The 13,362-nt window shown below is 43.8% G+C and overlaps 1 protein-coding gene across 1 annotated transcript in view; it reads right to left on the bottom strand.

Moving 5' to 3' along the window:
- The window catches only part of CDC5L (cell division cycle 5 like), a 253,851-nt gene that overhangs the window by 75,337 nt on the left and 165,152 nt on the right, over positions 1 to 13,362 (bottom strand). Inside the window, exons 13-14 of the mRNA XM_030198760.1 lie at positions 6,559 to 6,804; positions 4,923 to 5,120 (exon numbers count right to left, since the gene is read on the bottom strand). Of these exons, the coding sequence (XP_030054620.1) occupies positions 4,923 to 5,120; positions 6,559 to 6,804 (444 nt within the window). The remainder of the gene's footprint in view (positions 1 to 4,922; positions 5,121 to 6,558; positions 6,805 to 13,362) is intronic.

Below are 13,362 nucleotides of genomic sequence, written 5' to 3'. Positions count from 1 at the left end.
TAGCGCGACCAATACTTTTTATTGTCTCAAAAGCGAAGCTTAGACTGCCCAGACTTCCCATAAAAATGGGGAATGTCCACCAGAATGCGCCGAGACTTGGAGTCCCCTAAATCCTTAACCAGTTTCTCCAAGTCTTCTCCAAAGAGAAGCGTGCCCTTAAATGGCAGCTTAATTAACTGCTGCTTGGAAGCTGCATCCGCTACTCAGTGGCTCAATCACAACAATCGGCGCATCACCACTGCCAGGGCCATCTGTTTGGCTGACGACCGAACCAGGTCATACAAAGCGTCCACCAAATAGGCCAGATCAGTTTCCACATCTGGAAACTTGGAGGTGGGGGCTTGCCCCATCTCCAGTATGGCATCCGCTGCATGCTGCACCCTGAACAGACAAACCTGGGCAGCATAAGACCTGACCACTGCTGCCTGTAGAGCAAATGCTGAAATCTTGAAAGAAATCATCAAGGCAGACTCCAGCATGCTGTCCTGGACATCCTTGTGCACCACACCACCCTCAACTGGCAACATAGTCATAAGTACATAAGTGCATAAGTAATGCCACACTGGGAAAAGACCAAGAGTCCATTGAGCCCAGCATCCTGTCCACGACAGCGGCCAATCTAGGCCAAGGGCACCTAGCGAGCTTCCCAAACGTACAAACATTCTATACATGTTATTCCTGGAATTGTGGGTTTTTCCCAAGTCCACTTAGTAGTGGTTTATGGACTTGTCCTTTAGAAACCGTCCAACCCCTTTTTAAACTCTGCTAAGCTAACCGCCTTCACCACGTTCTCCAGCAACGAATTCCAGAGTTTAATTATGCGTTGGGTGAAGAAAAATTTTCTCCGATTCGTTTTAAATTTACTACACTGTAGTTTCATCACATGCCCCCTAGTCCTAATATTTCTGGAAAGGGTGAACAGACGCTTCACATCCACCTGTTCCACCACACTCATTATTTTATATCCCTCTATCATGTCTCCCTTCAGCCATCTCTTCTCCAAGCTGAAAAGCCCTAGCCTCCTTAGTCTTTCTTCATAGGGAAGTCGTCCCATCCCCACTATCATTTTAGTCACCCTTTGCTGCACCTTTTCCAATTCCACTATATCTTTCTTGAGATGTGGCGGCCAGAATTGAACACAATACTCAAGGTGCGGTCGCACCATGGAGCGATATAATGGCATTATAACATCCTCACATCTGTTTTCCATACCTTTCCTAATAATACCCAACATTCTATTCGCTTTCCTAGCCGCAGCAGCACACTGAGCAGAAGGTTTCAGTGTGTTATCGACGACGACACCCAGATCCCTTTCTTGGTCCGTAACTCCTAACGTGGAACCTTGCATGACGTAGCTATAATTCGGGTTCTTTTTTCCCACATGCATCACCTTGCACTTGCTCACATTAAACGTCATCTGCCATTTAGCCGCCCAGTCTCCCAGTCTCGAAAGGTCCTTCTGTAATTTTTCACAATCCTGTCGCGAGTTAACAACTTTGAATAACTTTGTGTCATCAGCAAATTGAATTACCTCGCTAGTTACTCCCATCTCTAAATCATTTATAAATATATTAAAAAGCAGCAGTCCTAGCACAGACCCCTGAGGAACCCCACTAACTACCCTTCTCCATTGTGAATACTGCCCATTTAACCCCACTCTCTGTTTCCTATCCTTCAACCAGTTTTTAATCCACAATAGGACATTTCCTCCTATCCCATGACCCTCCAATTTCCTCTGTAGCCTTTCATGAGGTACCTTGTCAAATGCCTTTTGAAAATCCAGATACACAATATCAACCGGCTCCCCTTTCTCCACATGTTTGTTTACTCCTTCAAAGAATTGAAGTAAATTGGTCAGGCAAGATTTCCCCACACAAAAGCCGTGCTGACTTGGTCTCAGTAATCCATGTCCTTGGATGTGCTCTGTAATTTTGTTTTTAATAATAGCCTCTACCATTTTCCCCCGCACCGACGTCAGACTCACCGGTCTATAATTTCCCAGATCTGCCCTGGAACCTTTTAAAAAAAATCGGCGTTATATTGGCCACCCTCCAATCTTCCGGTACCATCTCGATTTTAAGGATAAATTGCATATCACTAACAGTAGCTCCGCAAGCTCAGTACTCTAGGATGAATACCATCCAGTCCAGGAGATTTGCTACTCTTCAGTTTGCTGAAGTGCCCCATTACGTCCTCCAGGTTTACCGTGAAGTACAGAAATGCTAAATAGTAATAGTAGTAAGTTCCTCCGACTTGTCCGCTTGAAATACCATTTCCGACAACGGTATCCCACCCAAATCTTCCTCGGTGAAGACCGAAGCAAAGAATTCATTCAATCTCTCCGCTACATCTTTATCTTCCTTGATCGCCCCCTTTTACCCCTCGGTCATCCAGCGGTACAACCGATTCTTTTGCCGGCTTCCTGCTTTTAATATACCAAAAAAAATTTTTGATAAGTATTTTTGCCTCTGATGCTATCTTTTCTTCGTAATCCCTCTGGGCCTTCATTATCTGCGCCTTGCATTTGCTTTGACACTCCTTATGCTGCTTCTTGTTATTTTCAGACGGTTCCTTCTTCCATTTTCTGAAGGCGTTTCTTTTAGCCCTAATAGCTTCTTTCACCTCACTTTTCAACCACGCCGGCTGTCTTTTGGACTTCCGTCTTTCTTTTCTAATTTGCGGAATGTTTGGTCTGGGCCTCCAGGATGGTATTTTTGAACAGCGTCCATGCCTGTTGTACAGTTTTTACCCTCTCAGTTGCACCCCTAAGTTTTTTTTTTACCGTTCTTCTCATTTTATCATAGTCTCCTTTTTTAAAATTAAACGCTAACGTATTTGACTTCCTGTGTATACTTACTTCAAGGTTGATATCAAAACTGATCATATTATGATCACTGTTATCAAGTGGCCCCAGTACCATAACGTCCCTCACCAGATCATGCGCTCCACTAAGGACCAAGTCTAGAATTTTTCCTTCTCGTCGGCTCCTGCACCAGCAACTCCATAAAGCTGTCCTTGATTTCATGAAGGAATTATACCTCTCTAGTGTGTCCCGATGTTACATTTACCCAGTCTATATTTGGATAATTGAAGTCACCAATTATTATCACATTGCCCATTTTGTTTGCGTCTCTGATTTCTTTTATCATTTCTGCATCTACCTGCTCATCCTGGCAAGGCGGACAGTAGTACACTCCTATCACCGTCCTTTTCCCTTTTATACATGGAATTTCAACCCACAATGATTCAAAGGTGTGATTTGTGTCCTGCTGAATTTGTAATCTATCTGAGTCAAGGCTCTCGTTAATATACAATGCTACCCCCTCCACCAGTCCGGTCCACCCTATCACTATGATATACTTTGTGACCGCCGATACCAAGTAATCCATCTTAGGTGATGCCTAATGATCCAGCTCATCCTGAGCAACTGGACAGGGATGGTTGGCGACCCGGAAGTTAGCCTCCAAAGTAGCCCACTGTGGAAATGAGCTCCTGCATAGACTTGTGCACCAGGTAGGCCTTCGGAGGCCTGTGGGTGCTAGCCATCTTTGGATTAGAAGCTGCCAAAGTAGGTACCTGCAAGGCTTTAGAAATGAAGGCCAGCAGTTCCTCCTTATGGAACACCCAGACTGCCATGGGATCATCTGAATCCTTGGCCAGAAACTCCCCCTACTCCAGGTAGTCCAACCTGCCTGGGGACACAGAAAGGGTAGCCAAATCCCCCTCCCATGGGGCAAGGAAACAGAGGGGAAGGAGACCCCAAATCCGACCCCGAGCACAAATGTTGCCTTTTGCTCCCAAAAGCTGAGTGCGCTAGCTGAGGCTCTAAAGAAGGGCCAGGAAAACCCAGTGCAGGCTCAGATCCTAGCTGCGCCCTTTTTAACAAATAAGCTCTATGTAAGAACCACACAAACTTGGGGGAGAATGGAATATCTGCTCCTCCCCCCGGACCTCCTGGAAGCACATTGCACTCACCCCCAATGCTGCCAACCATCCTGACTCTGCTGCTGGAAGTAGTAAAACACCCCCTGACACCGTGGTGTCAGAACCACAGAGATTCAATATGGCGGCCAAAACCGTGCTGGCCTGGGGAGAAGAAGGATGTGCATCCAGAGCGTGGGAATCCCCTGTGCCAAAATCAACTGCCATCGAACTCGTGGGTTCAGGGTCCGAACATCCTTTCGGACATGCTCCCAGCACAGCTCTACACTTCCCACGGTGGGAAGAGTGCTTCACTAACTCAGCATAACATAACATTGTAAGTGATGGCAGATAAAGACCTGAATGGTCCATCCAGTTTGCCCAACAGTCACATTCATAATCAATTCACACAGCCAGAAAATGAAAGACACATTCGCACTGAGGAGAGCAACAATGTGCAGGGAAGGAACTGTTGCGTGCAAGCAACGTTATTGCTCACTCTCCCAAATAAAGCCCACCAGCACCAAATGTGGCAGTGCCACCTGACAGAAAAAATAAACAGGACAGAGGATTTCTTTTTTCTTGGGGGGGGGGGGGGGGGGGGGCAGCTGTGAGAAAGGAGAAGGTGGCAAAGGGCTGGAGAGGAGAGAGGGGTGGGGGAGAGACCTGGCATCACCAGGTGTACCCCCTAAAGCTGGCACCACTCAGCAAGCTCCACTGAACCAGATAACCGGAACAAGAGCTTCAGTAAGAAGAACCTAGGAGCTGGAAGAAGACCATCCATCCGCCTGCTGGAGATAGAGAATACCGAATATCCCAGGAGCATCCCGTCCTATAAGAGAGTGTTCAATTCAGTGCTCTCTGTTGCCACCTGCTGATAGGTGGTCACGATCCACGTCTCTAGATTCATCTGTTGCTAATGCTAAGGAACAAATATAGAATTTTTGTAAACAGTAAATTCAGATTTCTAACAATATTAGGAAATAGGAAAAAGCACTAACCTCTAGCCTCTTTTCAAGAGACTCAATTCTGTCCTTTTTGCTGGCCAAGTTGGCTCTTGTATAGCGATTTTGTCCAGGAAGGTACAACACCTGGCTGTAACACTCTTCCCACACCTGGTTATAGGCTTCAATGGAAAGATCCCCATGCCCCATGCCTTGCTTTACCACATCCATTTCTTTTGCCAGTAATTCTTCAGCCTATTTTAAAAACAGGAAATATAGAAGTTACAATACATGAGAGTAGTCCAAATCAGAGTCCCCAAACCTTTGACAAAGGGGACCAAACTGATCGTTTCAAATCAGCTGAAGAACCAGGAGTAATAATCCTCATTGCAAACTGAAATGCTAGAGAAAGAGGAAAGTGAGGAAGAATACAAGAGGTGTGGTAGTGTTATTTCTCCAAGGCTGGCAACCTTGCCACCACAACAGAAGCTTCGCTTCCCCACCCTCAACTTAAGAACCAGGCAGTCATATATTTTTTTCTGGTTGGAGAGAATTGCTGCAAAGAAGCTGCCAGGAGATATTCATTGAACCATGGAAAGACCAGATGTCCTCTTTTGTGCAGGTTTGCAGTTACAGGCACAAAGAATTTGGGTCAAGACTCTGGGATCCAATGAAAGGTTGAAAAGAAGGGTCTTGTACTGAAGTAACCACAGGTATTTTCTGCAATGTGGATTAATCAGAATGTGTGCGTAACATGTTTAATATCTGGTGTGCTTGACTGCTTAAATATTTTAAATTTAAATGCTTTACTTTTTGTCTATTAGATTGTAAGCTCTTTGAGCAGGGACTGTCTTTCTTCTGTGTTTGTACAGCGCTGCGTACACTTTGTAGCGCTCTAGAAATGTTAAATAGTAGTAGTAGTAGTAGTGTGCACATCCAATTTCCCTTCTACAAGAAGGGGAGAATGGAGAGAAGAACGCTCATTTTGAATTTCTCTTTGGAAAGGAAAAGCTATTGTTACTATTATAATTTAGCTTAAGCCTTGTCAGAAACAGCTGAATATGAATTATATTCAGGTACAGTAGACATTTCCTTGTCCTTATAAACTTAAAATCTAAGTTTGTACCTTAGGCAATCGAGGGTTAAATGACTTGCCTAAAGTCACAAAGAGCATGAGCTGAATTTGAACCCTGAATTCCCTGGTTCTCAGTCCATGACACCAGCCACTAGGCTACTTGTCCATACCTTGAAGTCTAAGGAAGGGCCATAATCCCCTTTCTTCTTGAGGATCAAGAAATACCTGGAATAGAAGACCTATGGAACTTTGGAAGCCTAAGTGCTTTGAAAATATGCCTCTTAGTTCCTTTCATGTGGCAGAACTAGCTCTACTTCCTTGGCTTGCAGAAGGAAACTGACGTTGGCCTGAGGCAGGTAGGTGTAGGTTTCAGGTAGGTGAGACCACGAAAGGGTTTGATCTAGTGGCTGAGAGAGGAACCTTCAACACTAGCCTGTGTTTACTATGCTGAGGATCCAGGAATCTGTGGTGATACATTCCCACTGATGATGAAGAAAAGTCAACACGACATCCTACTAGTAGGGTAGGGTATGAATTCACCTCTTGCTAAGATGGGACACAAATGTTAGAAATAAAATAATTATTAGAAAATGAAATAAGATATTATATAATGTTTACCTTTCTGAGATCATCTTTGGTAAGTTTTTCATAGGGATATTGTTCCAGATAAGTAATATGATCTGTGCTGTTAGATACAGATAGTGGCCCTTTCCCCTTCTTGTTCCCAGCCTGATCCATGTAAGGATGATGAAGAATATCATAGTGCAGCATTGTGGTCATCTCCCTCTTGATCAGCTCTTCACTCTTCTGTAAATCTGTTAGCGGAGGTTCTATGTTTAAAGGTCTTAAAATAGTTTCATTTACCTATATAAAAGAAACAGGGAGTTCAAATTAGCAGATAACTGCTGTTGGATATCAAATCCCTAGTTACACTCCATGGAACCAAGTAACAAAAAATTGAAAATTATATTAAAGAAATTGCTATTTTTTCATAATATTATTAATTGAACAGTGCTTCAAAATTCTTAAAAACATACAGGTATTTTAACTCATTACAACAATGTACAATGTTAATAGCATTCTAAAAGAAGAAAGAATACTTCTGGAAACAAACAGCTGAGGCCACTGATACCATCTTCATCTCTCATATGTGCATGTGAAAACACACACACGGCAAATTAGTTTCACGCAGCATATGTTTGCGCTAAAATGCTCTGAGCAAAAGAGATATATAATCACAGTAAATCTCCCACTCAACCAGGAAAGGGTCTGCTACCAAGCCTCTGGCCTCAACCATTGAAGCAAACCTTGACCTGTAGAGTCTTATGAAACAAACACTGCCACTTGTTTACTCTTTTCAAAAATACTAGGACCAGGGGGCACGCAATGAAGCTACAAAGCAGTAAATTTAAAACAAATAGGAGAAAATATTTCTTCACTCAACGTATAATAACTCTGGAATTTGTTAGCAGTTAGCTTAACGGGGTTTAAAAAAGAATAATCCATAAGCCACTATTAAAATGGACTTGGGGAAAACCCACTGCTTATTTCTAGGATAAGCAGCATAAAACATATAGTACTGTTTTAGGATCTTGCCAGGTACTTGTAACCTGGATTGGCCACTGTTGGAAACAGGATGTTAGGCTTCATGGACCTTTGGTCTGTCCCAGTATGGCAATACTTATGTTTTTGAAACTAGTCCAATCTGTACCATCTGCTGGAAGTAGAGAATTACTAATTAGCTCTAAGCTGCACCTCCTCTTATCCTCTCTCCACCTCCATCTGCTAGTTGGGAGCTATAACTCACTGATGTGGACTGGTCTAGCTAGACAAAAGAAGTTGTTTTATACATGTAAAGGGTTCTTATAAAATTAAACCAAACTGGCATGCTGCACATGCTCTGCCCAAACTCCACCCCTGTGTAAGCCAGCGTACACTTTTACTGTGTGTGTATACAGGGGCAGAGCATCAGCAGAGTTACAATTTGCACATGTAATTTATAAAATATGCACCAAGATTTATACCTATTCTTGAGCAGACATAAGGTCAACACCTTGAATATAGGTGCTGTTGGATTTCCACTAGCATTTTATAAAGCCATATAGGTGCCTATGTATCTTTATAAAATAGTGCCAAAATAAGCAAGCTTTTTGCTCACTTATCCTAGATGCCATGGTATAGAATTAACCTCTTAATCTGAAACCTCTGTATTCAGTGTTTTTCTTTCTTTCTTTCTTAATTCTCTGCAGCTACCCTCTTCTTTTCCCATGTCCTCCCTTCAATATGCTCTCCTCAAACTATTCAGTTCGTCCACTCTTCAAAACACTCACTCTCAGCTTGTCCTCCCCTTCACATACACGTTTTCTCAACTCCTCTCCCCTACAACTCAACATAACACCGGACACCTCTATCAAGTCTCTTTCACAGTTTTAATTTCTCCCGCAGGTCACCCCAATTTTGTCTCTCCAGCAGGTTCCCCTGTTCATCCCTCTCTAGCTCACCTCCTGATACTTTAGGCACCTCCCAGCCACATGATCCTCAGAATACAGCATGGTTCTCAGTCTCAAAAGAATAGTGCAAGACTTTGGGTATAGCATGGATCATGCTCTGAGACAGCAGCACAATGCAAGATGGCAATGATTTTTCTTCAACCATAGGCAGCTGCCCTGGTTCCACTTCTACTGGTGAGGTATAAGTGAAACCAATCTAAGGCTCCATCTACAATGCCTATATCCTGTAGTCTGCTAAGGAGAAAGGTGTGATCTATAAGATCAAAGGTCATAGAGAGGTTGAGGGAAAGAAGTATGACAAATCTATCTTGGTCTAAACTGTGAAGAATAGAAGTTGTAAGTCTAAGTAAGGCTGTTTCAGTGGTGTGTGATTTCCTGAAACATGTTTGATTTGGATATAATTAAACTCTGAAACTCATTGCCAGAGAATGTGGTAAAAAAAAGTTACCAGGGTTTAAAAAAGGATTGGATAATTTCCTAAAAACAAAATTCATAAGCCATTACTAAGATGGACTTGGGAAAATCCACTGCATATTTCTAGGATAAGCAGCATAAAATCTGTTTTCCTCTTTTGGGATTTTGCCAGGTACTTGTGACCTGGATTGGCCACTGTTGGAAACAGGATACTGGGCTTGATGGACCTTGAGTCTGTTCCAGTATGGCAACGCTTATGTCTATTTATTTTTTGGGGGATTTATTAACTGCCTTTATGAAGAGATTCACCCATGGCGGTGTACAGCAGGTACAGTTTAACATAAAACTTACAATTTTCAATTGAATTAAATTCAATTTAGATCTTATATACCGCTAATATCCCCTGTTTAGGGTTCACTGCGGTTTATATTGTTACTGGAACAACAGTTAAATATTACAAGTAGGGCATTGTTTACATCGTTATTGAAACAACAGTTACAATATTGTAAGTAGGGCACTGGATGAATACTGTGGAAGTATGGCATTATAGTTGTGAATATTATCAGTCTGATGTCTGGAAATTCTAGTTTGTTAGGGGGTCCACGAACGGTGATTGCCATGCAGCTGTGATACATTTGATAGTTCTAGGGTTCATTGGGGGATACAGGATTGGTGCTTGTTATGTATCAGGCTTTCCAAATAGCCAAACGTTTGCTGGAGCCTTCTAGTGTGCTGTGCATCCGTCTCTGCATGCGCCGAGTGTCTTCCTGCCCGCTGCGCTCCTATCAAACTGAGCTCTCTTTTTCATCAAGCACTGCCATTTCCTCCCCTCACCCTCCCCACAGCCAGTTTGAACTTCGTGGGTGTGGCTTGGATCTCTTTCAGGGAGAGAAAACTAACAACTTATAGCAGCAGCTTCAGAGAGCATTTTCCATCTCACAGATAGGCTGCAGAGAATACCTTCTCCTGCTTTAGACTTAATCCCGCCCACCCTACCCCTCTACCCACCCACCCCTAGAGTGACATGTCTTATATAACCTCCCTATCAACCCACTCATTACTTTACCTCACCCATTTCTATTCTTCTATCACCTTCTCCCACTACTCCAACCAGAGTTACACCTAATCACACTGACCACCTTCAACGTCTTCAGTCCTTCTGTGACTGTTCTCTTGTGCTTGACTGCTTAAATATTTTAAATTTAAATGCTTTACTTTTTTGTCTATTAGATTGTAAGCTCTTTGAGCAGGGACTGTCTTTCTTCTGTGTTTGTACAGCGCTGCATACACTTTGTAGCGCTCTAGAAATGTTAAATAGTAGTAGTATAGTAGTAGATGCTGACGCTGAAGGACCGGGCTGAGCCCCAAAAGGTTTTTCTCTCTGAGCTTCCCGAGTCAATTGAGTTCTTCATACGAAGACAAAGGGCCCAATGAGCTGGGCTATGGTCGGGCCCAAGGCACTGGATACACCACAAATGGGTAACTGTGCCTGAGATGGTCCGGCTGCACCGAGAACAATGTTTGAAGCTGCAGGGAGTCTTCGATGACATGGAAGGGAAGACAGCACAGGCTAAATCAAAAGTCTCGATTGTGCCAAGAAAAAGGGCACAAAAGGAGAGAAAGACCCGACCGAGCAGCCTAAAAACGGCTGCAATGGAAAATAAAGGAAACTTTACTGGGCAAAATAAACTAAAGAAAAATAAAGGTAAACACCTTTTTTTTTTTTTTTTAACAAAATGAAACAAACTAAGAAAAACATGAAGAAAAATATGAAGAAAACTCAAACAAAAACGGTCAAGGATCTTTCCCAGGCACAGAGAGAAGCCAGAGAGATTCCCTGTTGCTCCTCGTGCGGAAGGATGAGAACTGAGAAACACGGCAGGCAGGAAGGCACTCGGCGCATGTGCAGACGGACGTGCGGCACGCTAGAAGGCTCCAGCAAACTTTTTGCTATTTGTAATGCCGGTTACCGGGCTGGCCCAGATCGTCAACCCAATTGTGAGATTAATACTGCCTGCTTGTCCTCGGAGAATTTCCCATACTTGGTTTGTTTTGATTCCTTTATTTGAGTTTGGATTGGGGTTAATTCCTGAGTCATAGGCCTTCAAGTTTTCCTCTATTGGATTACTATTAGTTCTACTCTGATCTGACTGATTTTGTTTTCAAAGTAGTCTGCAAGAACTTGAGCGGAAGGACTCCTTTGTTCCGTCTTATCAGAAGAGTAGGTGAAGTTTAGGCTTCTGACTAGGGTGAATAGATTTTTTTTTATTGTCAAGGATATCCTGGCCCACTAAGCTGCTGTAGTACTTATGTTTGGATTCAGAAGAATGGGTGAAGGTTAGGCTTCTGACTAGGGTGAATAGTTTTATTGTGAAGGACATCCTGGCTCACTAAGCTGCTGTAGTACTTACGTTTGGATTCAGTTAATTTTTGTTTATAGTGGTGAAACGCGAGTTTCCAGTTGGCTCTGTCATCTATACATTTTTGCTTTGTGACAGCCCTTCTGAGAACCAGGGTGATTTTCGAGCTGTTTTGACTTTTTTGTTGGTAAATGGCGCTATCTTATCTAGCACTGTTATGACTTTGGTGTCCCAGATGGATTTTACAGATTCTTGCATAGGGCTATTGGCGATAAGGCATTTGTTAGCTCATTCCACAAGTTGGATTCATCAATTTTCCCTCTGGTGGATATTAGCGTAATAGGGTGGTGATTGGGGTGGCTCTTCAAGTACATGCTAATGGCAAAGTCTAGTTGGAAGTGATCAGACCATGGTATGGGCTTCTATGTTCCAATCGGGTTGGTGGGACAGGAAGTGAGAAAATCAAGAGTATGGCCATGCTCATGAGTTGGTCCTCCTTCAAACATAGTGAGTTCACTTGTCTTCAAGAATGCTTTAAAGCTGTGAACGTTGTTGTCTACATCGTTCTCTAGGTGTAGGTTTAGGTCTCCCAGGACAACTACTTTGGGGAACTGGGATACGGCGAACAAAATGATCTCTAGATAAACAAGTCCTGCCTTTGTCCAGGCTCCTGGTGGACGGTAGATAAGGAGATCTATCTGACTGTTGCCTTTGGAGTTGTCTTGGAGTTTGCACAACATATATTCCAGTTCTGTGTAGTCTTCTGTACTAAGGTTATATGGACAAAGCTCTTGTAGATGACTGCAAGACCTCCTCCTTTTTTTCACTTAGTTTTGGGGAGTGAAAAATGTTGTATCCAGGTGGGTATAGGTGGGGTAGTATGGGACTATTGACTTCTGTGATCCATGTCTCAGAGACAAACAGAAAGTCCAGATCTGACGATTCTAATAGTTCCCTTATTAATAGTTTCTTGTTCGCTACTGATCTTGCTTTGATGTAGATTGCTGGTGTGGGGGGTTTGACTGGGATATGTGGTCTGAGTATGAAAGTTGTTTGGTCAGGTTCACAAGAGATCCTGTTTTAGGCTGAACATTGGGCTTGGTGGGTGTCCTATATCCTGGTGTGGCCATGGCACTTTGACATAAGGTGTCAGAGATCTCTAGTAGATGTCTGTTGGTGGGTTCTGCTTGTTTACAGGAATTGTATTTTCTTGGAAGGCCACAGACTACTGGGTTGTCTTCAGGTAGGTTGCCCATCATGAAGCTTAAGAGGGCTGGGCAGAGTATTAGAGGCCACCTCATTGTGAGATGCGGGAGGGGTCAGAAAAATAGAAAGAAAATAGTCCTGCAGGAGCATTCTTCCTGTTTTTTTTTTTTTTGCAGATGTGTGTGTGAGAGTTCAGGTGGTGTTTGGTTTCTTTCTTTACCTGGGGATGGAGTTCGCGCTGCAGGGTTGTGGGCTCTCTGACTGCTATGATCGACTTACTGGTGACCTGTGGCTCGTTGGTTTGCTCCTTGGCCTGCGAGTTTGGTGTAGTTCTGACCTCTCCCTGTGGGTGTCCTACTACTCAGTGTTTACAGGACAGGCTTCCCCTAAGACACAAGACCCACTCTCTGTCTCCACTCTTACTGGTCCTCAATGTTGAGAGTCCTTCGGCGGTTGCTAGACATTCCACTCTAGTTGTCCGCCATTCAATGGTCACGGAGACCTCTTATCCCGGATCCAGTGCCCCCTGTTGCTCGCTCGAGGATATTGATCTCCTCAGGAGAACTGTTGGCTGTACAGCCGACCCCAAGTGGTCGGCAGCCCAGGTCTCACATTAGGGCCAGGTGGGACATCGGCTGTTGGCTCAGTTCGTGAGGTCAGAGATGTCTGATGTGCTGGGCAGCACTCACTTTCTTGTCCCGCCAGTCCCTTGTGGTCGGCAGTCAAGGTCTCAAGCTGGGACCGAGGTGGAGCATCGGATGTCGACTTGGTCTGGGTCAGTGGAAATATCTGCTGCGCTCAGCAGGACTCGCTTTCTCGCACTCTCCCTTCGTTTGTGACCTGCTCCCCTTGAGCATTTGGGTCGTCAGTGTTTACCTGTCTATTTAGTGGAGTAGGTCCAGTCCAGCTCCGGCGGTGGGTTCGCAGTTGAG

This window comes from Microcaecilia unicolor, chromosome 3 (genome assembly GCF_901765095.1).
Source record: "Microcaecilia unicolor chromosome 3, aMicUni1.1, whole genome shotgun sequence".
NCBI classification, from domain to species: domain Eukaryota; kingdom Metazoa; phylum Chordata; class Amphibia; order Gymnophiona; family Siphonopidae; genus Microcaecilia; species Microcaecilia unicolor.
The sequence above is the reverse complement of the archived record's forward strand: the minus strand, read 5'-3'. Positions and strand labels throughout refer to the sequence as shown.